The sequence below is a fragment of the Caloenas nicobarica genome, chromosome 16 (assembly GCF_036013445.1).
Source record: "Caloenas nicobarica isolate bCalNic1 chromosome 16, bCalNic1.hap1, whole genome shotgun sequence".
Taxonomy (NCBI): domain Eukaryota; kingdom Metazoa; phylum Chordata; class Aves; order Columbiformes; family Columbidae; genus Caloenas; species Caloenas nicobarica.
The window spans coordinates 5,292,850-5,318,303 of NC_088260.1; the positions used below are offsets into that span (position 1 = coordinate 5,292,850).

General features: G+C 55.6%; 2 protein-coding genes across 4 annotated transcripts in view; one reads left to right on the forward strand and one right to left on the reverse strand.

Annotated features, from left to right (window-relative positions):
• The first annotated feature begins 3,682 nt into the window (after positions 1 to 3,682).
• SH2B3 (SH2B adaptor protein 3) lies at positions 3,683 to 19,189 on the forward strand. The gene is made up of 8 exons (XM_065646652.1): positions 3,683 to 3,823; positions 3,998 to 4,783; positions 16,645 to 16,746; positions 17,012 to 17,103; positions 17,210 to 17,301; positions 17,463 to 17,665; positions 18,419 to 18,590; positions 18,894 to 19,189. Exons 1-8 carry the CDS (start codon positions 3,683 to 3,685, stop codon positions 19,187 to 19,189), a joined length of 1,884 nt encoding a protein of 627 aa, XP_065502724.1.
• A 5,561-nt stretch (positions 19,190 to 24,750) lies between these two features.
• The window catches only part of ATXN2 (ataxin 2), a 51,620-nt gene continuing 50,916 nt past the window's right edge, over positions 24,751 to 25,454 (reverse strand). For 2 of the 3 annotated variants that reach the window (XM_065646104.1, XM_065646102.1), the window contains exon 24: positions 24,752 to 25,334. In XM_065646104.1, the coding sequence (XP_065502176.1) occupies positions 25,306 to 25,334 (29 nt within the window). In that variant the 3' untranslated portion in view covers positions 24,752 to 25,305. Of the gene's footprint in view, positions 25,335 to 25,454 lie in introns of all 3 variants that reach the window. The other variant, XM_065646098.1, reaches the window with a different exon arrangement.

Consider the following 25,454-nt stretch of genomic DNA (forward strand, 5'->3'; position numbering starts at 1 on the left):
ATTAGTGCCCCCCCGCCCCCCCTCAACTTCCCAGCTTTTAACCTGATTACCTAAGAAAACACAGCCTATGTGAGCATGTGGTGGGGTCTGTGCAGCCTGCTCCTCTCTTGCTTTTGAGTTTGTCGGTTCAGCTTAGCCAAAGGAGAGGGAGGGAAGGTCCTGAGACCCCCGGACTCCTCCAGCTTTCGTGCAAACAGACGGTGGGTTGTAGGGAGCGATGGTGCTCAGAGATGCGGTGCTGCACACTCACCCTCTACGAGACCCCAGAGAATCTATACCACACAGGGGGCTGCTCCCAGAGGGAAGAGCAGGATGGTGCTGGGCAGGTTCTGCTGCGGGTTGTGCTGGCCTGACACACAAGTGGCCTTGGCTGGTTTATAGCGATGCTGTAAATATGTGGGGGCTGTTTTGGGGGGCTGATAGGGGCCTTGTCCCACTCCTCGCCTCCACCCAGTCTCCCCTGGGCACGTGGGCTGGGGCTTTCTGATCTGCTTGGGGGTAAATCAGTGAGAGTGGTGGTGAGAGCAGGCTGCTGGAAGGGAGGAGAGGCTCGGCTAAAGGGCAGCAATAAAACTTCATGGGGCTTTCCATGGGTGCAGAGTCGGGGCTGCTTTCCATGGCTGTGCTTGCTCTGCAGGGGACGTGCTGTGAGCATGCTGTGTTGTCACCCAGCTTGCAGGAGGGTGAAATTGGGGTGTTCTCCTCTGTTCCTCTTGTTATCCCCTATTGGGAGGCTGCGGCTGGACCCTTTCCCACCTCTCCCCCTGCACCAGACCCTCCTGCATCTCTGAGCAGCTGCATCTCATTCCCATCCCCAAATGGCCACCCCTCTTGTCCCTCTCTGTGCTCCGAACCCCGGGTCACATCCAGCCGGTCCTACAGCACCTGCCGTGTCTATCCCCGGCGGATTGGAATGCAGAGAGGGGCTGCACCAGCACCATCCCAGGGGGATGCTCCACACCACCCAGCCCTTAAGAGCCCACCCCCGGTGGGCTGGCCCCCCCGGGGACCCGCATCCCCCCGAGCTCCCCGCACCGGATGCTCTCCCATTGAAAAGTGCCGTTCATTGTAACCCAGCCTTTTATAGCTGACTCGCGAGCGGGCTGCGGGGCCGTGCCAAGAAAGGCTGCTGCTGGCTCAGAATAGCTCTTTTCATGGAGGACATCCTGGGAAGGAACAATGTTCCCGCTCTTGGGATTGTGGGAACTTTGTATTTCTGCTACTCGGGATGCCGGGAGCTGCGGGGCTGGCGAGGGTGTCTCCCAGCCCCTCACTTTGCTCCCTCCTGAAAATAGCCCTGGGGGTAAATTTTGAATAGAGTTGTGCTTATAAAAGGGAGCAGAAAATGCCACTGGCTGCTTTTCCTCCAGTTGGGAAATGGTTGTTTCTGAGAGCGCCGGCACATAAATCAAATTTCCTATTTACATTGCTGCTGTGCGCTTTCCTGGCATGGAGAGTCGCGGCGAGGAGTTGAGGCCAGTTTCATTTTCAGATCGCAGCGCGCTGGCTGCGCTGCACATGCTCTGGAGTGCCTGCGCGCACCCGCGTGTGAGCGTGCCTCTGCACTGGCCCCGGCGACACCGGCCCTGCTCCGTAACCATTCCCTTCCAGGCTGGATATTTGCAGCGCTGGGTGCTGGAGGGTGTCCTTCCCGCACAACAGATGCATTTACTGGGATTTTTGCCACCACAAAGGCACAAATAAGCCATTGCCGGATCCAAGCTGTGGCCTCAGGGTTGCCGTCCCAGCCGGGGCAGTGGCACTTGCCAGGTTGGGCAAGAGTTTAATGCAATCAGCTGGGGGCGGCTGGGCTGCAGGGCTGGATGCTGCACAAGCTGGGGCTCGCCACCCCAACCACATCAAAGCCAGCCCGTGGCAGGTCCATCCCGCTCTTCCTCGAGCTCCTACCCCAGCCCCCCAAACCAGCCCTGAGACAGGGCGGGCTGGGTGACGGGCAGCTCTTGCAGTGACGGGAGGGTTGGACATTAGCCCCCCATCCCATCCAGTCTGTGGTGTGTCCGAGGGTGGATTGGATTCTCCATTCGGTGCAAATTAAAGCAATTAGCCATTGCGACAAGTCCTTCAACTCAGTGGTGATGCACAGGACGGCCAGGAGCCCCTCATGGCAACGTATGGGGTATAAGGGATGCGGATGTAAAGCCACTGGCTGCTGAATTCCAGCATCATGGAGCACGATGGGCTGGAGCAGAGAGAAGCCTACACGGCATCAGGTACTCGGCATCGCTGTGGCACATCTCTGCCAAAACCCGGCACCATCGGAGGAGTGGGATGCCGCTGTGGTAGCTCAAGCGTCGATTCAGCTGGGATAACTATTCCCACGTCAGAAGTCTCTGGGCATGAGCAGGGAGGACGGCATCGCGGTTTGTGTGGGCAGGAGGAAGCACCGGGGGTGTATTTCCCATCATCGTGCCGTTTGGAGAAATCACGTTGTTACTGGAGATGGCCTTCGGCTGCTTCCCGCCGCGTGCTGCAGGTGAAGCCTGGCTTTTCTCACACCGCGAACTCTCCCGAAGCCGGCGCAGAGCAAGCCTGAAAACTTGGAAGGTGAATTCCCTGTGCTGAGAATCTCCCACCCATCTGAGGAGCCATCTGCGTGGGTGCCCCACTTCCCTCTGCGTTTTGGGGGGAGCGCCCCGCCGAGCGTTCTGGCGGTGCCGGTGGCCATGGCGGCGATTCCCGGGCGCCGGGAGGAAGCGGGAGCGCAGGCAGAGGATGCTGAGTCACAGGCAGGCTGGCGGTGCTGATAGACGCCGGCACGGGGGCCCTGCCGGGGGGTTCAGCTGGGCCACGGAACATGGGGCGCACGCCCGGCACCGCCGCAACGCCGGCCGGCTCTGAGCCTCGGGCGGCTCTCTTCTGAGAAGCCGGGCCCCGGCGGGGCTGGCGGGGGGCAGATAACATCTCCCCTCGCTGAGAAACTTCACAGGACGTACTAGGAAGGGCGGCGGGTGGGCAGAGATAGAGCTTCGCTTCCCAGCGTTATCGCCTCCCCGACTGCAAACCAGATCTGCTGTGTTCTGCATCGTCCCGCTCGCTTCCTCCTGACCTCTGTTTATTTTTTTTTTTCTTTAATTTTTCCTCCCCGTGACAAATGCAATCACTTTTCCTCCCCTCCCAGCAGCCGGGGTGCTGCTGGCGGGTGGCTGGAGTTTTGGGGAGATGGCGGTGCCCGTGCTGGCATGGCAGGATCCGGGTGGCTTGGCTGATGTTTCCTGCCCGAGCGGGGTGCACGGCCCCGATAAGTGCCGGCGGCGAGCACGAGGCTGGGCGGTGAGCAGCACGGTGGGGAGCGCTGCTGCTGGGCCCAGCCGGGCACGCCGGGGTGGCTGCGCGCCAGCCGTGGGTGCCGTCAGATTGGCCTCGCAGCAAAATCTGCTCAGGGCACAGATACGGTGTGGTTTGCCAGAGCCAGACGGCCCCTCGGAGCATCCCCCCAGGGACACATGCTCAGCCCCGGCCATGCCAGCGGTGCGGCCATGTCTCCCCAGGCCAGCAGGGCTGCATAGATCTGGCAGGCGAGGCAGCTCCGTCCCTGAATTTCTGCAGCTTTTCGTGTTGTTTCTTCCCCTCCCGCCCCCACTCCAGCTTTATCAGCTCTGTTGAAATAGATCCCTGGAGGGAAACCCATCGGCGCTGCGAAGCCTTGGCAGGAGCAGAGCGGATGCAGCCCGGCCGGGCGTCCCCGTGGGACGGCGGGCAGCTGCCGGCGGCTGTGCTGGCGGGAAGCCGTGCAGACACCCCGCTGCGGGACCTGCCTGCACCCCACCTCGCAGGTGGGGAAACTGAGGCATGGCCCTACCAGGTGTGGATGGGGATACAAGACTCCGCAGTGGGGCTGGGCGCTCAGCGTCTTGCATGGTCATCAGTGGCAGGGGACATGCTGTAGCGGTTGCCTGCACGGCCGTGCCAAGAGGCTCCCGGGGCTTGGGGGTGGCACTGGGGCTACCCTAACACCCCCGTGTGCTCTGTCTTGCAGCACGGCCGCCTCGCTGGAGCCACGGCAATGAATGGGCACGCTCTGCCGGCCGGCACGCCAGCACATCCCCGGGGCTGGCATGAGTTCTGCGAGCTCCACGCCATCAGCACCGCCAAGGAGCTGGCGCGGCACTACCTGCGCTTCGCCACCGAGCACCCGCACCATGACCTCCTGGCTGCCGAGAACTTCTCGGTGCAGTTCACCGACCTCTTCCAGCAGTACTTCTGCCACGAGGTGAAGGAGGGTTTCGCCATGAACCAGCTCCGCATCCTGCCCGCCGGCCCGGCGCGGGATTACCGGGAGACACACCGGCGGCATACGGACGCCTCTTTGGGCATGGCGGCCACCAAAGCCGAAGTGGAGCTGGGTGCCCATCCTGAGCAGCCCAACCGAGCCCCTGAGGCTGCTCCAACGGGGCTGCGCAAGTCCTGGAGCTCGGAGGAACTGGCGGGGCAGGCGCGGCGGCCGTTCTCGCTCAGCCAGCTGCGCAGGAGCTGGCGCAGCCTCTTCCGACGACGTTCCTCGGACGCCCTCCTTGGGGACGGGGATGGGGAGGTGACGGCGGAGGCAGCTCTCAAGCCAGGACTGGGCAAGCGCATCCTGCCATGGGGGCTGTCGCGGGAGCAACCCCCCGAGGTGCGCAAGGAGGGGGTTCTTAAGTATGGGCTGTTGGATGAGAGCTCCCTGGACAGTGGGACGCGCTGGCACCGCTGCCGCCTGGTGCTGCGGCGAACGGGGACACCCGACGGTGAGGAGTACGTGCTGGAGCTCTTCGACCCACCCAAGGTAAGGAATCATAGAAAGATGGAATGGTTTGGGTCGAAGGGACCTTCAGAGCTCCCCCAGTGCCCCCCCTGCCATGAGCAGGGACATCTGCACCAGCTCAGGTTGCTCAGAGCCCCGTCCAGCCTGGCCTGGGATGTCTCCAGGGATGGTTCATCCACCACCTCTCTGGGAAACCCGGGCCAGGCTCTCACCACCCTCAGGGGCAACAATTCCTTCCTCATGTCCAGTCTGAATAATGTATCACCAGCTATTGCCCGTTTTGGCCGGAGGGACGTTGTGGGTCCCTCAGCAGCGGGTTGGGGACGATGCCAGAGTGACAACACGTCCCAGGGGAGGAGCGGGGACACGGTGCATCCCTGATCACAAGGGATTGTCACTCTGAGCAGTGTCTGGGCACAAGCCCAGGGACCAGATGGGTTTGCTGTGCTACTGCTCTTTCTCCTTGGTGAACACGCAAGGCTGCACTGTGTTTATCTGAGACCTCAGAGCCACTGCTGCATGCTCACCTTTGAGTGGTGAAAGATGCTGTGACCACGTGCCGAGGGCAATGCGCACGCTAATTATCGCGATCGGTCGAGATGCAATTGCCTTTCTCCCTGCTGGGACACCAAAGCTGGGTTTTCCAGCTGGAAGCAGAGCACCTGCTTTGCGAGCTGATGATAGAGGGCTAGTGGGTTCCATCCTGCGTGTCCCCAGCCCCACGGACCCATCCCAGCAAGGCAGGGGGGCAGCTTGTCTGGTGAACCCCAAATTCACCCTGTCCCCTCTGTGCCATGGCTTCAGCAGCCAGGGCATCTGCTCACCTGGGCAAGTTGGGAAAGGAAGGGGAAAATAGAACTTAGGCTCTGTGCCTTCCTCTGCTCCCCGTGGGACCTTTAAGGGAGTTTAATTTTATTTTTGCAAGTACTTCTGTGGTTAGAAATTCAAGTCTTGACTACCCCAGGGAGCTCCCATGGTGCTGAGACGCCGGCTGGAGCGGAGATGATGCAGGATGTGAGTGAGCAGGGAGCAATGCGGGGGGAGCTGCGGGGTTTAATCTTTAAAAAGACAGTTCCTCCACATGGCAGGTCTTATGCAGGCGTGATGGGCTGGATTTTCTCTTCACTTTTTTTTTTTTTTTTTTTTTTTTGTGCTTGTTTAGCTTTGACTAACTTGTGCTTTGGAAGGGGGAAGCCTCAAATAGAGCCGGAGCTCATCCCTGCCTTCGGGCTGTGTTTGCTGCTCACTGCAGCACTGCGCCAGGGAGCAGATGGCTAAATTCCTGCTATTTTTGTCAAACAACTCCATATTAAACATGAAAATTAAAAAAAAAAAAAAATTTAGAAACACCCAAATTCTAGAATCTGAAAGCCAGTTTTGCTCTGTTGTGTCGGGCTGCAGTTTGTCCCAGTGTCCGCACAAGGTAAAAAAATAAAAAGGCTATCAGGCCTTCACTGCATCCCCCTGTCCCCAGGACCTGGTGCTTGCAAACACTGCTTTTTCCCCTTTTTTTTTTTTTTCTTTATTTTTTTCCCTTCCTTCCCTTTGGGAAGCCAGCCCGGCACACAGCACATTCCTACTCTCTGCACAGCCCCGCTTTCCCCCGTGGGTGGGAGGCGTTTAAAACAAGACATTTAGCAAGTTCCCCTGCCGTTCCGCAGCATTATTCCTTGCGGTTTTGCACCAATTCTCCATCCCGCAGAGATTTCCCGGGGCGTCCCTGTCACTGTGAGGCGGTGGACCCTGTGGTCCCCTGGGGCCCTGAGCCCGGAGGTTTCTCAGCCAGGTCCATGGAAAGGGGGATGTTCCTTGCTGGATTTTGCGAATCTCTGGAATAAATTGCTTCCTGTGCAAATATTCTCAGGGCGGGTCCTTCCTTTTTGAATCTGGCCCTGGCCCAGTTAATTATCTCCTTTACAGCAGAACAAATCGAACCCCTTTCCTAGGAACTGTGATTGAATTTTGGGGGTGGTGGAAAGCCCTGGGCTGTGTTGGTGGGTCCCATTCCCCAAAATCAGCAAGAAGGCAAACTGGGGAGCAGTGGGAACAGAAAAGCTTCTTGGTGGGTTTTTTTGTTTGTTTGTTTTTGCTTTCGTTTGTTTTTCCTCCTTTAAAATAACGAAATAATAACCAATATCTTCTTGGGGAAGGCTGCAGGGACCCCCTCCATCCTCCAGCCCTGGGATGCTCAGAGAGCTTTGCTGCTGCCTTTTGCCCATGTCATGGATCTGTTCTCGATTTGAAGATGCTTTTAATCTTTCATGATGATCAATGGTTTTAAATAAGCTACTGTAAAAACAGCCCTTGGGGGTTCGCATCCCTGGCTGGTCTCTGGGCTTGGTCATCCTCGAGGTCTCTCCAGAAGTGCCCTCCTCTTCTTCCATTCTACTCTTTCACAATAATAAGATGAAAATGGAAATTCAGCTGAGCCTCACGGCTTTACAGCATCAAGCCCCCAAATATTCAGCATGTTGGATGACCTTGGAAAAGCGGGGTGTGCAGGGAAAGGGGGTGGTCCCATGCGTGTCCTGCCACAGCTTGACTGCTGCTCCATTACTCTGCTTTTGGCAGCTTTTATCTTATTTTCCCCTCTGTTTTCCCCCTGGTGCGCTCCAACAGGGCCTCTTGGACTAATCCCATAACGTGCCCGGCATCAAAGGGCGCAGGGCGCTTTGAAGAGCCCTAATCCCATTTTTGCTGCCTGGGTGGCTGCAGCCGGCACTGTGCGGGGCCAAGGGGTGATGAGTGCCGGAGCTGCTGGCGTTCCTGGTGGCACTGCCTGGTGTGGGTGTCCCATCCCGCAGGGATGTGCTAGTCTCGTGGGAACTTCAGTCCAGATGAGATGGGGCTCCCCGTGCTTGCCGCCGGTGTGGAGTTGGTTTTGGCATCACTCCTTCCTCCCTCCAGCGCTGGAAAAATCATGTAGCCCAGGAGGGGTTTGGAGACGATGGGATGCGGAGCAATCCCAGGAGCAGGATGGATGAGGGGTGCCACTGGGCTCAGGGCAGCTGGCACAGGGCAGGGGGACACCCAGACCCCCACCCTGGGGACACGCCGGAGGGTGCCAGGGTGCCAGGGTGCAAGGATGTCGCTGGCCGGTGCCAAGGGTAGGTGACGATGCTCTGTGGCATGAAACCGTCCTGATATGCAGAGTGCCTGGAGCAGGGGGCTATCGGGGTATCTATAACTCCTGTATGGATGGATGTGTATATATATACATGTAAAACCCTGGGTATGGTCCTAGGCTTGCAGCCCGCATGGATTCTCTGATGTGTAGTGTGAGGGCGATGCTCGCTGGTACTGCTTGCTTTCTGTGGAAGCACTAAGTGGTTTCTCCTCTACCACAATATTTATTCTCATATAACGTGTAGGACTGGGTAGCTCAGAGGCCTCTCCACCTTCATAAATTTAAGCCAAGGCTGGCAAAACAAGCTTGCATATTTTAGGGCAACCCTGTAGGGTTTTGGGGTGCTCTGATCACCAGCTGAGCCTCAGCCCCAAGTGCCTTTTCTATGGCCAAGTCCTAAACTCCATGAAAACTGTGATTTGCAACGGAAACGTCCCAAGCTGTTTCTGTTGACCAGATGTTCTTACAGGAAGGGGAAGGGAAATGGGATTTGCATTTGTGCTGGTTTCTTTATAGCATTTTAATGAAATCCAGTGCATCGCGTAAATTGACGGCACGCCAAGACGAGCCGGGAAGACTCTTCCGCTGCAAACCCACGGTGCCTGTGTCATGGCTCGTACGTCTTCAGCTGTGGCTGCAGGAGGAGCAGTATTTTTATTTCTGCTCAGCCTGAGACTGCTCTGACTTCCTTTTTTTCTTTTCTTTTTTTTTTCTTTTCCCCTTCCTTTCACCTGAAGCTGGTTTCTGAGAACTTGCCACCTCCTGAGCAAGCAGGTCCTGTGCCGCTGGGCTCTGATTTTCAGCGCCTGGAGCTCCACATAGCAGCCGGTCAGGCGTGGGATGTGGGACATCCAAGCATTCTGGTCCCCGTCCCCATCCCAGCTCCTCCTGGAGCTGCTTTGTACCTCCAGGAGCAATTGGGGCCACTCAAATGCGGCCTTAAGTGACTCACCGGAGGATATGTGGTGGAGGGAGGGATGGAGAGACCACATTTTGGGAAGCCTTGACCCTAGCAGCAGCTCTGTTTGCATCTCTATGCCAGCAAACCCCCTCTTTTGCAGCACAACACTTTGCTTAAAATCCAACCCCCCTTTCCTTTTATTGGTGACCTGTAATTACGCTTGAAAACCAGGCGTGCCAGGTTGGATGCACAAATGCCCTTGTCGCTGCTGCAGCCCAGTGAACTCCTGTGTTCCTGCACAAAATGATGCAAAATGGTCTTTTCTTCCCAGGACCACAGGAGTGGGGCAGCGGGTGCCCCACAAGAAGGGGTTTTTTGGTGATGGGAGGCATCTCAATGTCCCATCGTCGCCATGGCCTGGGGAAAGGCACATTTGTGTCAATCTGGATCCTATTTGGCATTCTCCGTCCTGTGAGCCGGAGTGGGCTGGACCATGTGTGCGCCTGCCCTCATCCCCATGGTTCACCCAGGGGTGACCTGGCTCACACCATATTTTTTTTTTTTTTTCCTCGTTGCATTAAAAAATGTTGAAGGATCCCAGGCTGGCAGGTGGTTGCTGCCTTGATCCTCCAACCAAGAGTGATGCTGTTGCGTCATCCCTTGGTGGCTGGACAGCACGTGGCCAGAGAGCTGCATTCCTCCCCTGGCAGCCCCTGGGGTTGCATCCATCTCCCTGCATCCCCAGGGACCACATCCTTCTCCTGGCATCCTTCTCCTGACATCTCCAGGGGCTGCATTCTTCTCCTGGTAACCCGAAGGACCACATCCCTCTCCCAGCATTTCCAGAGACCACATCCTTCTGCTGGTATCCCCAGGGCCCGCATCCCTCTTTGGGCATCTCCAGGGGCTGCATCCCTCTCCTGACAACCCCAGGGACCACATCCCTCTCCTGGCATCTCCAGGGGCTGCATCCTTCTCCTGGCATTTCCGTGGACCACATCCCTCTTCAGGGGCTGCGTCCCTCTCTTGGCATCCCCAGAACAGGAGCTGGGAAACCTGCTGTGGGGTAAGAGCCGGAGAGGTTTGGGTGAATTGCGTTTCCCTCAGGAGAGGCGAAACTGCACCCAAAGGCGCCCAGAGCTGCACCAAAAGCTGCTCACAGACTTTCACTGCTGAGCGGGGCGGGCGGCACATCCCCTCACCGCTTCGCTTTCGGCACCGTGACGCTCGCTGTTCTTCGAAGGCGCGTGGGGCTGGGCATCCTTTCAGCTTTTTGAGATTTTGGTGGTGATTTTTTTTTTTTTTTCTTTCCCCCCCTTCTTTTATTTGGTATCGCAAAGTGAGGGTGCACGGGGGGGAGGGCGATGAGACAAAAGGTTATTTGTCATTTATTAACCACAACTTTTTCCATCCTTGGTCATGCACGGAAAAAACACTTTTAGCAGCGTAACCACAGCCCCGGCGTTAATTGCTGAAGAGCGGAGTTTCTTATTTTGGAAACTGTGTTGCTGGGATGGAGCTCGCCGAAGCTTGATTGGGTTGTGAGGGGAAGGGAGCAGGATGGATCCCCAACCTGTCACTTCCCCGGGTGCTGGAGCTGTTGGGGTTTGCAGGAGAAGGGCTTGCAGGGTTGATTCTCTTTTTTAACCCTGTCCTTTAAAGTCATTGTCCCATCGCTGTGACTCCCTCCTCACAATGGTGATGCTTTGCTGGCGACTGGGCCGTCTCCCTCACGCGGATGCTGCAGAGCTGCTCGGGTAGGAAAGCATCACGTGCAAGGCGAGAAGTGAATGAAAAATTGAGATGTTAAGTGGATCACAGGGAAAAAGATTGGGAAAGAGCTCAAGGATGGCGCCGCTTCCCCCCCGAACGTCCTGCATCTGGGGGGGTGCCGGTGGGTGCAGGAGGCTGCTGGGTCCCGCTCAGCCCCGGCAGCTGCTTTGAGATGCCCAGTGGGGTTTTTTGGGGGGTGGTTGTCATTTTGGTTTTTTTTTTTTTTTTCTTTTTTTTTTTGTTTTTTTTTTTTCTTTTTCTTTTTTTTTTTTTTTTTTTTTTACAGCCCAGGATGTGGTTGTTGCGAGGCTCAGTGCTGCTATTTTTTTTTTTTTTTTTTCAAAGGTAAATATTTATGAGAGCCTGCAGGGGCAGCGCAGGGTCTGATGGAATCATCCCGGCAGCGGGAGCTTGGCTGGGGTACAACCCATGTCTCCCCACTGGGCAGCCGGTCCCAGCTCCCACCAGTGCCCACCATGGGCATCATAATATTCAATGTCATCTTGAGATTATGGTAAAAAATGAAGCATTTTGGGCAAGATCTGCTTTCTTCAGCCAGGCAGGGCGCAGCACCCGCCAAGGGGCAGGTCCTGCGTTGGGGCCAAAATACCCACCATGGGGATCGAATGCTCCCATGTGGGAGCATCTTGCATTGTCCCAGGTGATGCAAAACCCCCGGCACATCTTGGGGACCATGGGGACCCTGTGAGGTCTGTGCTTGACACCCCATGTCCCCCAGCCCTCCATGGATGGGTTTTGGGGTGACTCAGTCCCTGGCTGCAGCTGACTCCCGCTTGCACACAGACACCTTGTTTACTTTCTGTGCTCGTTATTTATTCCAGGAAATTATTAAAGCAGCCCACGCTGGAAGAGAGTTTGGCTTAAAATAAAAAAAAAAAAAAAAAGGGGCTGGCGAATGCTGCCTGTTTACAGATCCTGTTTATAGCCCCCGTCTTCCTAAACCCTGCTGGGAGCATGAGCCGCTGGGCGCTTTGCTTTTGAGGTGTTTTGCAGGTTTTTGGGGAGGGAATATTGACTCATTTGCATGGAGCCAGTGGCTGCTGCCTCACTTGGTGGAGGTTTATCGATGCACAAAGAGGGGCAATTACCTCTGAGGACGGGGTGGGGGTTTCTAACCAGAACCCCCAAATCCCTCCCCACGGGAATGGATTTACCTGGCGGCTTGTGAGGTTGCCTTTTGCAGCACTGCAGGTTTAATTTAATCAGAAATAGGGGCTCGCTGTGTCGATGGGGGTCCAGGCTGTGTTTTCTCGCGTCGCCGTTCGCCGGCGCTCGGCAGCCGCTTGGGATGGGAACAGAAGGTGCTTTGTGGCTTGGCCGCCCTTGAGCCAGCGCTTCAGGCCCGCACAAGGGTGCCTGTTGTCACCGCTGAGCACAGTCCCCTGGAGGATGGCTCTGTCCCCTGCCATGTGCTTCGGGGAAGCTCAGAGATGGGCTGTCTTGGAAACTCTTTTGTCCCTCTGGTGTTGGTGAGCTGAGGATGCTGGCTGGGGCTTGGGGTGGGCAGAGAGGGGATTCTGGGGAGGCGATGGCCAGGGGTTTGGGGACTCGAGCTCACATAGCAGCCCATCACCTCTCCTGTTTCTCTGCTTAACAGAGGCAGGGAAACCTCCTGCACCCAGAGCAGAGAACCCCATGATGGTGCTTACTGCTGTTGTCAGTAGGTTTCAGGGTGAACAGCCTCTGCATGCAGGCAGAGAGGCCAGAGTGTGCTGCCCTAGTCTTGTGTGTGATCGTGTGTGGCTGTGGGGTGCAGGAGGCCCATGAGAGGCTGGAGGTATGCAGGGGAACGACCCAAATCAGCAGGAGCCCGGACCCTGTCCCCAGCACCAGCATGGGGCTGCCCGGGGGGACCTGTCCCCTTGGGATCAGCCATGGTGCAAACACCTGAGGAGAAGCAGCGGGATTCACTGTGCTACCAACCACCCGGAATGCTGGAATTAGCTGCTGGAGGACAGAGGCTGGGATTAGTTGGGCTGGGATTAGTTGGGCTGCAGACCTGCAAGGGCGAGCACTGGTCTGAGCAGTGGTGCAAATCCCTGAGGATGAACACTGGGCTGAGCCGTGGTGCAAACAACCAAGGACACGTGCTGGGATTACTGATGGTGCAAAATCCTCGAGGACAAGCGTTGGTTTTAACCATGGTGAAAACTCCCCAAGGACAAACACCGGGATTACCCGCGGTTCAAACACTTGAGGCCAATCACCAGTGCAGCAGATGCCTTGTACCCTCCAGTGTGACCCTTGGTGTCACCCCAGGACCCCAGTGCCACCCCGCTGCTCTGTGCTGGAGCAATGGGATGTGTTTCCCCTCCACTTCGCCTGGCATCCCCTGGTACAGCCTCCCTGCTCCTGCAAAACATCACAAAACTCCCCGAGGCCGTGGGCATGGGATGTGGTTTTACGCCGGCATAACCAGCACTTGCACTGCTGCAGATCGTGGTGACCTGCCTGTCCATCCCTCTGTCTGTCCACTGGACCCAGGCTCATGGCAGCTCTGTCTGAGGTCTGTCCCTTGCCTAAGGGACGCACAACAGGCTCCGTGATTTACAAGATGTGACAAATCTCACCCGTATCCATCAGGGACCTTGCACAAGGGCATGACTCAGAGTGGAAGCAAAAGATCCGGCACGGGGAAATCCCCGGCGTGTGGAGGGGCCGGTGACAGTGGCCGCTGCTGTCGAAGGATTTGCTCTCTGCTCCGCACAGTCTCGGCCTGCTGGACCCGCTGTCATAGCTGTGCCACCGCCGTCATCACTGTGTCACCACCATCATTGCTGTGCCACCACCGTCGTCACCATACCACTGCCATCATTGTGCCACTGCTGTCATCACCACGTCACCACCATCATTGCTGTGCCACCACCGTCATCACCATGTCACTGCTGTCATTACCGTGCCACCACAATCATTACCGTGCCACTGCCGTCACCCCTGTGCCACCGCCGCCTTTGCCAGCCGGGGACTGGGCACAGGCTCCAGTGTCCCGGTGAGACCTTTCCCAGCACGTGTGGGTGGGCTGGCGGGAGTTTTGCTTCAAAAAAAAAATATATATAGAAATCCAAAATATCCTCATTAGAGAGGTGCAGGGGACCCGCCGTGCCAACCCAGCCTTCTCAGGTGATGGTTTTGGTTTCCCCACGGTCGCTTGCATGTGAACGCACGGAAGGTGAGCGGAAAGGTGGCTGCCGGGGTGGCGGAGGGAGCGTCACCGTGAAAGGAGCTGGCGGCACCACGGCCCCGCGTAAACACCGGGAGCGCAGAAGGCAGCAGGAGCTGCGGTGAGAGCTGCTGCCGGGGCTTTGCCGGGTGGAAACGCCGCAGCTCCGCTCCACGCCTGCACCGCCCCGGCACAGCTGTGACCCTGGCCTGACCTGCAGCTCGCGCTCCCAGCACTGCCACAGCACCGAGCTGCCAGCGGGCTCCTTCCTAGGTTTGGCAGATGCCGGCAAAACCCAGCGTTCTCCCGGTTGCCTTGCCCTCCCCAGGTGCACAGGGGCTGCAGGTGCTGTGCCGGTGCTCCCGGTGACGGTGCTGCCAGTGCCACACTGGTTCTCCCCGTGCTGCACCGATGCTCCCTGTGACACCCCACAGGGTCCCCCCGGGGCCGGAGATGCAGGGACATGGGTTGGGGGGTGCAGTGGGGTGTCCCCCCTGAATCAAGCTGTGGGTTCGGGCAGGATGCTCAGGGCAGGGAGCAGGAGTGGGGTTTCACCCTGGGGCCAATTTCTTCAATCTTCCAGTTTGTCCCATGTCCCCAGGCACTGGGGACAGCTCTGGCCTGGCTGGAGGTTTGTATTTTTAAACTCTAGAAAAATTCCCTGCAAAGAACAAAAATAAAAATCCTGGGGGGCAGCAGACCGCTGGTGGGAGGACACTGTTCTCAAGCACTAAATTTAAGTAGGTGCCGAGAGCCGCTGTGGCTCCTCTGTCCCCAGCTGATGGGACTGTTGTCCCGATGGATGTGTGTTAGGGTCAATTTCTTCCCCAAAGGGCTGTGGGGCATTGGAACAGGCTGCCCAGGGCAGTGCTGGAGTCACCATCCCTGGAGGGGTTGGACAGACGGAGATGAGGTTCTCAGGGACACGGGTTAGTGCCAGGGGTGGGTTAATGGTAGGACTCGATGATCTGGAGGGTCTTTTCCAACCGAGATTATCTGCTTCTAAGTCTCTGGGGTGGGAGCTGATGCTGGTGGGGCTGGGGCTGAGCTGGGTCAACATCCCAAGCATCCTGTCTCATCCCGAGCTGGGCCAGCCGGGGGGTACCCAGTGCCACGATGCTGCCGTGGCACCTCTCTTGCCAGGAAGGCACCCGTGGGTGCAGGGCAACACGTGCTGTGTTGAGTGTGCAGTTTTGGTTACCAAGAAATTCCTTTCTCAGTACCAGCCACCATCGAGCAGGGCATCTTGTGGTCAGGTGCGGTGGTTCGGGGGGGCGGGGGGTACCGTGCCTGCGGTAGGCACTTCTCCGAAGCCAGACTGGTTTTTCGGGCACCGTATCTCTCTGCTGCATCATTTCCTTCTCTGTTCTTACCCCCTGTCTGCGCTCTCCCCGGGGAGGGACACAGATGAACCCCGGGGGCTTCGCCGAACTCCCTTTTCCTGGAATTTCCCGCTTCCTAGGAAAACGAGCGGCCGACTCCGTGCTGCAGTTACGTTGCGTGCCGATAAAACCCGCCGTGCCGATGAGTTTGGGGACGTGCTGGCTGTCACAACCCAGCGTGTGGGAAAGCAGCCAAGGATGGGCAACCCCTTGGCTTTGTCCCTGCAGGACTTTGCACAGGACACAGTCACCTTCCGAGAATGGCAAAAAAACCCAAACACCACCACCTCCTTCAGGATAAAGCAGCAGCTTGTGGCATCCCCAGCCCCACCAGCAACAGTGATTGCAGCTGTAGCTGTAGCTGCAATCAGTGTTGCCGAGGGTGCCGCGAGCTGCCACGGTGGCACCAACCCTGTTGCAAAGTGCCGTTCGGCGAGCGACTTCTAAGAACTTTCTTTTTGGCGCAGCTTGGTGCTGATAAGGGCTGATCCTGTTCGCACTGCGTTTCCGGCCCCATGGTACAGCGAGTCCTGGGGTGAGAGTGTCGAGGGAGGGAGGAAGGAGAGGGGGGGTTGGAAAAAAAAAGGTTTTTTTTAAAAAAAAAAAAGTTGCAACCAAACGTGGTTTCGTTGGGTGACCATGGAGAGTACTGAGATGCTGGTGGGGACCCCGCTGGGGTCATGCAGCTGGCTGGGGACATGGCAGGGGTGACTTTGCCGCAAGCACCACAAGCTGGGAGCAGAATGAATGCGCTTTGGTTGGCAAATGCCATCGCGCGGCCAAGCGCCTGCAGCCCGGTGGTGTGGGGGCGGTGGCCATGGATCGGGGGGGACATGGCACAGGGGGCCGTGACTCAGCCGCCTCCATTGCCCGGATAGCCCAGGGGTGTTTGGCACCCAAGAGGGTCCCTGGCACCCCGGGTACAGCCCGGTCCCAGTGGTCAGCAGCTCGATGGCCGGTGCACGGGGCGGCAGAGGGAACTGAAAGCTGCTGGGACGAGTATTATTAGTCTTTGTGGAAGTGTTTGCTCAGCGTTTTGTCATGTGGCTGTGTCAGCACCAAACCGGCTGGGTGGCCGAGGGCAGCTCTCGGCATGCCGGGCCGAGCCCCACACCCATGGGGGGCTCCCTCCTGCACCCCAATGTCCCCAGCACTGCATGGTCTCCCCAGAACACACTGCCATACTGGGAACCCCCATCTCCCTCCTCTCCTGTGCCCAATCCTCTGCTGCCGGGTCCTTGGGGACACTAAGATGGATCCTTGGGGACACTGAGATGGGCACCGTGTGGCCCCCCCGAGGTGCCCTGACAGTGGCCGGGCTGTGCCGTGCAGGGTATTTCCTTGCCACACAGGGTATTTCCATGCCAGTGAGGTATTTCCCAGCAGAGTGGGGTATTTCCATGCCCTGGGTGGTTCCTGGCAGGCTTGACCCCCATCCCATCCCTAGCGGGACGTGGGGTGGTGTTTTGAGGTGTGGGGGGGTCTTGGGCTCAGCTCAGCTGCTGCTCTCCCGCCCAGGGCTCCAAGCCGAAGCTTCTCGCCGTCTGCTCCGCTGTCCAGGAGGTGCGGAGATGTACACGCCTCGAGATGCCCGATAACCCCCACACCTTTGTCCTCAAGGTAAGACCTGGCCAAGGAGGGGTCCAGTGCTGGCCCCGAGGCCTTTCCCAGCCTCCAGGGTGCATATGGGTGCTAGAAGCTCCCGTGCCAAATTTCGGTTCCTCTTCCCAGCTGGTGAGGGGGTGCAGGGGGGGGATGTGGCATTCACGGTGGGGGATGCTCTGCCCCGGCTGCGGTCAGGGTTGGTGCCTGAGCACCGAGGTGGGTGAGAGGAGGATGCACATCTCTCTCTGAAGCCTCTGTGTCCCTCTCCTATGTCCCCCAGGTCACCAATGCCACTGACATCGTGTTCGAGGTGGGGGACGAGCAGCAGCTCAGCTCCTGGACGGCCGAGATCCGGGAGTGTGCGCGCAGGGGGTAAGCGCCCGCTGGATGTCCCCGAGCCTGGGGACAGGGACAGCTGCTCCATGTCCCCCAGCCCCCCACCGCCAGCGCTCAGCCTGGCTTCTCCCGTTCCCGGCAGGTCCAACACAGGTGACCCCGAGCTCGTGGCGTGCCGGCAGCCCGACCCCGCGGCCGCCAGCCCCACCACCAGCACTGACACCCCCGGCCAAGGTGAGCAGCAGGGACACCGGGGACCCTGGGGACAGGACAGGGGGACACTGCGTCCTGCCGTGGCCAACAGGGCTGATCGGGTGTCCCCAAATGTGGGGGCAGAGCCAGAGGGGACGGGGACGGGGGTGATGGGGTCCCCACTCATCCCTGTGCTCTGTCAGGGAGCCCGGGGGAGGCGGCGGGGCCGAAGATGGAGCAGTTCCTCTCCTCCTGCCCCTGGTTCCACGGGCCCATCTCCCGTGTGAAGGCGGCTCAGCTGGTGCAACTGGGGGGACTGGAGGGACACGGTGTCTTCCTGGTGCGGCAGAGCGAGACACGCCGCGGCGAGTACGTTCTCACCTTCAACTTCCAGGGCAGAGCAAAGGTACGGGCGGGAGAGGGGCTGGGGGGGAAATCTCACAGGAGCCCCTTGGGCAGCCCCCCTGCTGCAGCGCAGTCTCTGTCCTATCATGTCCTACCCCACGGAGATAGAACCACAGAATCATTTTGGTTGGAAAAGACCCTCAAGATCATGGAGTCCAACCATAGCCCACCCCTGGCACTGCCCCGTGTCCCTGAGAACCTCATCTCCGTCTGTCCAACCCCTCCAGGGATGGTGACTCCAGCACTGCCCTGGGCAGCCTGTTCCAATGCCCCACAGCCCTTTGGGGAAGAAATTGTTCCAAGATCCAACCTCAACCTCCCCTGGCGCAACTTGAGGCCGTTTCCTCTGGTCCTGGCGCTTGTTCCTGGGGAGCAGAGCCCGACCCCCCCTGGCTCCAAGCTCCTTTCAGGCAGGTCAGAGATCAGAAGGTCTCCCCCCAGCTCCTGTTCTCCAGCTGAACCCCCAGCTCCCTCAGCCGCTCCCATCACACTTGTGCTCCAGCCCCTCACCAGCTCCATTGCCCTTCGATGCTCTTTTGGTCCCTGCCCTGATGCTCGCAGAGGGCTGGTGTTTCTGTGCCCCGTCCTGGGCTGCAAAATCCCCCACAGCAAGCTGGGACTGTGGGCTGGGGATGCAGCATATCATGCTAAGGCAGCTTGTGCCCCCAGCCCCTAAATATCCCTGTGTCCCCCCAGCATCTCCTCCAGCAAGGGAGCTGGTGGAAGGGTAATGGGTCCCTGCTCCTCCCCACAGCACCTGCGGCTCGCGCTGACGGAGCGGGGCCAGTGCCGCGTCCAGCACCTCCGCTTCTCCTCCATCCTGGAGATGCTGCACCACTTCCACCGCTACCCCATCCCGCTGGAGTGCGGGACAGCCTGCGATGTCCGTCTGTCCAGCTACGTCGTCGTCCTGCCCCAGCCACAAGGTACACGAGCACAGAGGGACGGGAACATTCCCCTGGGGTGCAGGGATGGGGGGTCTTGTCTCCCCGGGGTGGGTGCGCGTGCACCGCGTCTGGGTCCTTTGGCTGGGGTGGAGGTGGAAGCGTTGGGGCAGCGGCACGAAAGGTGACTCCCGAGCTCCCGGCTTCCTCTTCTAAGAAAGGAGAAGCTGCTCCAAACCAGCGGGTGTAGGATGTGCCCCACACCCCAACCCCGATCCCCGCGGTGTGGGGGGGCGATGGGGCAGGAGCATCCCCTGACCCCCCGTCCCTCCCCTCCGCCCGCAGCTCCCGGCTCCACCAGCACCGTCCCTCTGCCCCTGCCCGTTCCCAGCTGGAGCCCCGAATTCAGCCACGTCCCTGCCGGCTCCTCCTGCCCCCACGGCCCCGACGAGACCCCCCCGGGCCCCCCGCCGGAGCAGATCTTCCACCTGGTGCCGCCGCCGGCTGAGCTGGTGCAGAGCCTGCGCCCCGGCGCGGCGGCCGCGGCCCCCGGCCCCCGGCACCGCAGTTCGGACTACGAGGTGGAGGCACCGGGCCGGGGCCACGTCCGCGCCATCGACAACCAGTACACGCCGCTCTGACGGGCACTGGGATGCACTTTCGGGTGGAGAAATCCTCGAGACTTCCCACCGAGAGAAAGAATGTACCTTGTTTCTTCCTTCTGGTTAGGGATGATTATTATATTTTCGCAAGGAAGGGGGTAATTTTTCACTCCGATATGGGTGTGCTCCCTCTCTTCGGCCTGTTAAAGGGCCTTTTTATTTTTATTTTTAATTTCTGTTGTTATTATCAAAGCTTTCTCGTTACTGTTTACACACGCCACTCGTGCCTGTGCCCCTGCGTGCCGAGCATCGCGCCGTCAGGCTCGGTCTCCTGCCTGTCCCTGACATGACAGTGCCCAGCGAAGGACCCGGGGTCTTGTGTTACAGCCATAGAAACGGAGAAAGGAAAGAAAAGAAAGAAAAAAAAAAAAAAGTGGATTATAAATTCATCGACCAGTTGCTGCTCTGGGCCGCGCCGGCGAAGACGAGCAAAGCCCGACCTGCCGGAGCTGAGCTCTGTGTCGGGCGGGGATGATCGTGATCAGAGTTTGGGCTTTATTTTTAGATAAGGCAAAAACTGGCTTTTCTTGCTCTTCTTTTTTAACCCAGCACAGTTGCAGTTACTCCCTGCGCCAGCCAGAGAAATACTCACACCATTAGCCTTGCTAATTAAGACATGAACACTAACTGCTGCATCATTAATAATGTCACTAGCTGAGAACTAACACGGAGACTGACAGCGAACGGCTCCTCCCGGTGATGGGGACATTTTATCCTGGTGATGGAGGCCTTTTAGGCACAAATCTAAAGTGAGGTTTTTCCCAAAAAACATTTTTTTACCTCGCCAGCACAGGTGCTGCCCACCTCATTCTCACTTGCCTTTTTTTTCCTCTTTTTTATTTATTTGTCTTTTTTCTCCCTTTTTTCTTCTTTTTTTTCCTGTTTTTATTTTTTCTTTTTTCCCCTCTTTTTTTTCTTTTTTCCCCTCTTTTTTTTCTTTTCTCTTTTTTCTTTTTTCTTTTTTCTTTTTTTCTTCTTTCTTCTTTCTTCTTTCTTTTTTCTTTTTTCTTTTTTCTTTTTTTATTTTTTCTTTTTTCTTTTTTCTTTTTTCTTTTTTCTTTTTTCTTTTTTCTTTTTTCTTTTTTCTTTTTTCTTTCTTCTTTTTTCTTTCTTCTTTTTTCTTTCTTCTTTTTTCTTCTTTCTTTTTTTTCTTCTTTGTTCTTTGTTCTTTGTTCTTTCTTCTTTTCTTCTTTCTTTTCTTCTTTTGTTCTTTGTTCTTTTTCCCCTCTTCTTTTCCCCTCTTCTTTTCCCCTCTTTTTTTTTTCTCTTTTTTCTTTTTTCTTTTTCTTTTTAATTTGTCTTTTTCTTTTTCCTTTTTCTTTCTTTCTTCTTTTTTCTCTCTCTCTTTCTTTTTTTTTTTTCCGCACACCCACTCCGTAGCCAAGGGTTTGGCGGTATCTAAAGCGGAGCACCAGGCTCTCGCAGGCGAGGGGGTGCCGGCGCCGTCCCCCTCCCGTTCTCAGCCTCCGCAGCCCTCGCTGCCGCTTCACCTGGGGCAGCCGGCGCAGCCGCCCCGAGAGAGGAACCGCTTCTTCGAAGCTGCGGCTATTTTGAGAATAAGGAAGGGGCCGGGGCCGTTGCGACACCCAGGAGGGGATGTTCACAGCACTCAACTTCCAGATTTCTCAGCTCCCCGGGATTTTGGATGCAAAACTTGCCTTTGAATGGCCTTACAGGGAAGCCTTTTATTTTTATTTTTCCTTGACGTTGCAGGAGAGGTGGAAGCCCTCAGGAGCATTAACATTTCGGAATTAATTTGAAAGCGAGCGAACAAAAAGTCTTCGTGGGTTGGAGTTAGGGAGGTTTCGCAAAACTCCAGCCTCTAGGCAGGGCTTTGGCGTTAAGCCAGCGTGGGGTAAGCCCAGTTGGTAGCCAAAGGCCGGGGAGCCAAGCTCTGCTCAAGGGCAGGAATTGCCGGGGACGATCGTGGTGCTGCTGGGCTGATGTCGCACCAGCGGGAGCCAGGACCAGGCAGGGACAAAATAGTTGGGGCCAAACGCAGCCCAGGGAGCAAATCTGGGTTTATAAGTAGTAAAGGACAATGGCTGAGAGAAACAGGATCCCGTCGATGTGAGATACCATTTAGGATTTGCATTTAGTGCCACCCCATCTCTTGTCCCAGCCCTCTCCCAGGGCTCCTCTCCTTTGTGCATTTAAAGCAGGCAAAGTATTTCCCCCTCCGCCCCCCCATTTTCTCTGTTAAAAAAACAACTCGAAAATGGATGCACGGGGAGGAATCCTGTATTTTGGTGGGGAGCAGCGTTTCGGCACATGCCATCACACACTCACTCTTGAAACAGGAGCGTTAAGAGCAAATGGCACTGGCCAGTGGCGTCTCCGGCACTGCCAAACCCGGACAAACAAAGCCAGCCCTCTCCTGGGCTGCAGCTTCTCAGCCGAATCCACATCCCATTTTTCTCCCCAGACCCACACAAAGGCTGCAGGGAATGGCAGGAACATGGAGCCGGGGTTGGTTTGTGCCAGGCAAGTCAGGTCCCTTCATGGCTAATAAATAACTCCCCATGGACTTGCATTTATTTATGGGGATGGAGGAGGGGAGGATGCACAAGTTGTCAGCCCCTTTCCTTGCTCGGTGCATGGTTCATGGAGCATCCATGCCTTGGAAAACACATATATGCTAAATCTTGGTGAGGTTCAACGAGCCGATTTTTAGTCCTGCTGAGCTCCAGGTGTTCAAAGGGGTCTTTCCCCAAAAGATGAGGTGGGCTCACCCGAATCACCCTGTGCTCAGAGCATCTGCAACAAAGAGCGGGCTGGGAAAAGGGATTGATATTCACAACCAGTGCAGCCCTTGCCAGATAAATCAGATGCTGCTGGGACGGGTTGTTTTGGCACGCCAGGGCTTGTTGTTCGAGTGCCAGCAAGGAAACATGCACACGCATGTGGTATTTTTAACCTGCAGTTTAATTGCAAGGGGTTTCTCCGTGGTTTAAATGGAAATTGCTGTGCTTGATTAGCAAAATATATGTTGAGTTCATTATCGCCCCATCAGTTGCTTCCCCTGTGCAAACAAACTCCAGTGGATGCAAACTCCCGTTCTCCCTGCTAGTGAGCAGTCAAAAAAGTTGCTCTGATTAGTTAATTATTTCCATCTATTTTTTGGGGGCTATTTCCCCAGCTCCTGGAGGGCTGAGTTTGAAACCCCATTTCTCCTGGAAAGCATCTGGCTTGGGACAGAGGTCAGAGCTGGACACCAGCACACTTTGCCACATTAATCCAGCCCGTTAGGTGCTCCTCTTCGTTACAGCAGTGAGCAAAGAGCATTAAGCCCTTCCATTCTATGGAAAATAAGGAACTTGAAGGAAATCTTACATTTGTCTGTAACCTGGGAAAGGGGCCTCAGGCTTCACAGGTTTAGTTCCCTGGCCCACAGGGGTTTTTATTGGTGTTTATGAAGTATCAGCGTTGGGTTTTAGGAGGAGGGGAAGCCCAGGGACGAGCCCCCTGCACGGCTGCGGATCCGGCCACCCCCTGTGCTCCCATGGAGGAGAAAGGGCGTTTCCTAGAGCTGAAATCAATCTCGATGTGACCAACGAGGTCGCGGCTTGTGCCTCATTTCTGGAGATGGGCACGTGCAACGTGAGTTTGGATCTGGGGTAACAAAGTCTTGACCCAACCAGCACTGACTCTCCGTGCGTTTGCCCAGCAAGGCAAGGGGCTGGGGAGGGACACCCCATGTCAACTAGATACTCAGGACAGTTATTTTTTTGGCAATAAAGATGCAAACCAGGCAGTGCCTTCACTCTCCGCAACAGCAGGGACTGGCTGAACACGGAACCTACGCTTTGGGTCCCACCAGAACTTCTCCCCCAGAAACCACTCGCCGTTTGCCGACAGACCCTCCCCACTGGTGGCTTCTGTGTGTCCTTGTGGGTGACAGGTTTGGAAGAAGGCAATGACACGAAGCATTATTTCATCTCTTCATCCTTCCCTCCCTCCCATGTCCCAGCCCCGAGGAACGGCACCAGTAACCCAGGTCACCACCCACCAACCTTACCATGCCTTTTGCATCAAAATTATTTGGGGACAAGTCTTTTAGGAAAAGGTCCGGGGGTGAGGCCAAAGCTTCTCATTTCTTAGTCTCCAGACCGCAGAACACAGCTGTCGCCCAGCCAGAGCAGTTTTATTCTAACAAGCAGATAAAGGCTTGAAATCTTGACTAACAGGTTCAAGTATTACGAATTTTAATTTAAGCTTGTTCGATGCGAACAGACCCAGCCTTCGCCAGCAACTACCCGAGGTAGGGGAGGCGACTGCGCACTCGCTAACTCAGCCTTCACCAGGATGATTAAAGCCAACAGTTTGTTGGATGAAAAGTGTATTGATCTGAAAATTCTACTTTTCACCTGCACAGAAAAGTTCTTCTTGTATAGTAGGTTTTTCTATGTATTTTCTGTATGTACTGTACAAGTAACTTATTCTTGAATAATGCAATTTTACCATAATATTAAAAAAAAATCTGCTCTTAATAAACTGTTTTTAGAACTCGTTTCTCACTTTTAGTCTTCAGTCTGATTCTCTCTAGGTGCATGGATGCTATTTTAACGGATACTCAATTAATGGCTCCTAAAAGCCAGAAACCCTCCCTTAGAAACTTCGGACGGGCTGGTCCTTCTCAGGAACCTCATTCCAGGAGCCCTGACCAAGTCACCGTCACACTCTGCGCCGGCCTTGTGCCCCCCCTGCTGCCCACCCAACCTCAATTAAATGACATTTGACTGCACTGGAGGGATTCAGACAGAAGCTCCAGTGGGATTTGTGTTCCCCAGCGTGTTTTTCACCACAGATGGTAACCGCTGTGCACCAAAGGTTGTGCAGACAACAGGTTACTAGTCCTGCCTCTGATGTGTAACTACCATAAAGCCCAGTTTAACCAGTCTCTCTTGGTGAGTCTGCGCTGTACAGACCGCCTAGGAAGACCTCAGCACTTTACAAGCAGTTGTAACTACTCTGTGTGTTACCACAGGAGGTGAGTTGCTTTCTCCTGTCTTTCCCCCCCTTTCTTCCAGCCCTTTTCCCAAGGAATGCTTACCCCAATTTCTTCCTTTCCTTTCCTGCCGCGGTTGGACCAGACGATCCTTGTGGTCCCTTCCAACCCCATATTCTCCCGGTTCTCCAGCAGCACCTCGGCTTGTGCGGTCTGATCATCTCGCGCCTCAGGGCCCCGTTGCGACACCTTCGGTGACACCGCTGTGGAAGGCTGAGGTGTTGGGAATAGACCCAAACCCCAGAAATTCTTTACAACCTTGCACCGAACCCCAGATTTGAAACCTTTGATGTATTTTTGCGATGGCCCTGCAAGCCACACGTGATGGATTTGGTTTCATCACACGGCAAACACATGCAGAGCTTACCCGACGCTCAGTAAAACCTTTGCTTCAATGGGATCGAAAGCTGGAGAGCACATTTAAAAGTAAGATAGTGGTAAAACACGACACAAACACCGAGTGGGTCAGTTTTTAAAACTTTTTTTATTTTTTATTTTTTTTTTTAAGTTTTTATTTTATATTATCTACAAAGTAAAAGTTTTCTTAACTTAAAAGTTACATCACTGTCTCACGATAGTGATTATCTCATCAAACGTGATTTATAAATAATAATTCATCAGTTTGACGATTAGAATTTTTTTTTTTTTACTGAACCTGTTTTCAAGTTTAGTTAGAAGTAAAAGGGATCTCCAAGTCTTGATTTTTAGTGATAATAGCAGCAAGAATCACTCTTGTTACTTCTTTTGCTAGCTGATGAGTTCATAACTTTGAAGGGTCAATAAAAAATAAATAACTTCCAGTTTTCAGCAAGCAGAGTTGGGGCACTTGCAGGACTCAGATACAGTGCATGGAATTATGGAATAGCCCACAAGTTCCTAAATGCCTCTACTCAGTCCGAATCTCTCCCACTGCAAGATGAACTGTTAGCATTCCTAGTGGATGTTACAAGAAATCAATTTTTTTTTTTTTTTAAAAACAAAATAAAATGAAATTCTAGTTTTCTGTGCTTCCAGTTGGCAGAAGCAGTAGAAGGAGGGTATTTGGCCTACAAAAGGTATCCAGCCTTTCAGTTATTCCAGATGAGCCTTACAACTGCTGTTGGTGGTGGGCTTGTACTGTAAAAAAAAAGTTCAAATGTAAATAATAAATTGGCAAGCCACACAACAGTTTGCTAGTAAAGTGGTCACAGGACAACTACTGAGCTGAATTTCAATTTTTTAAAATTTTTTTTCTTT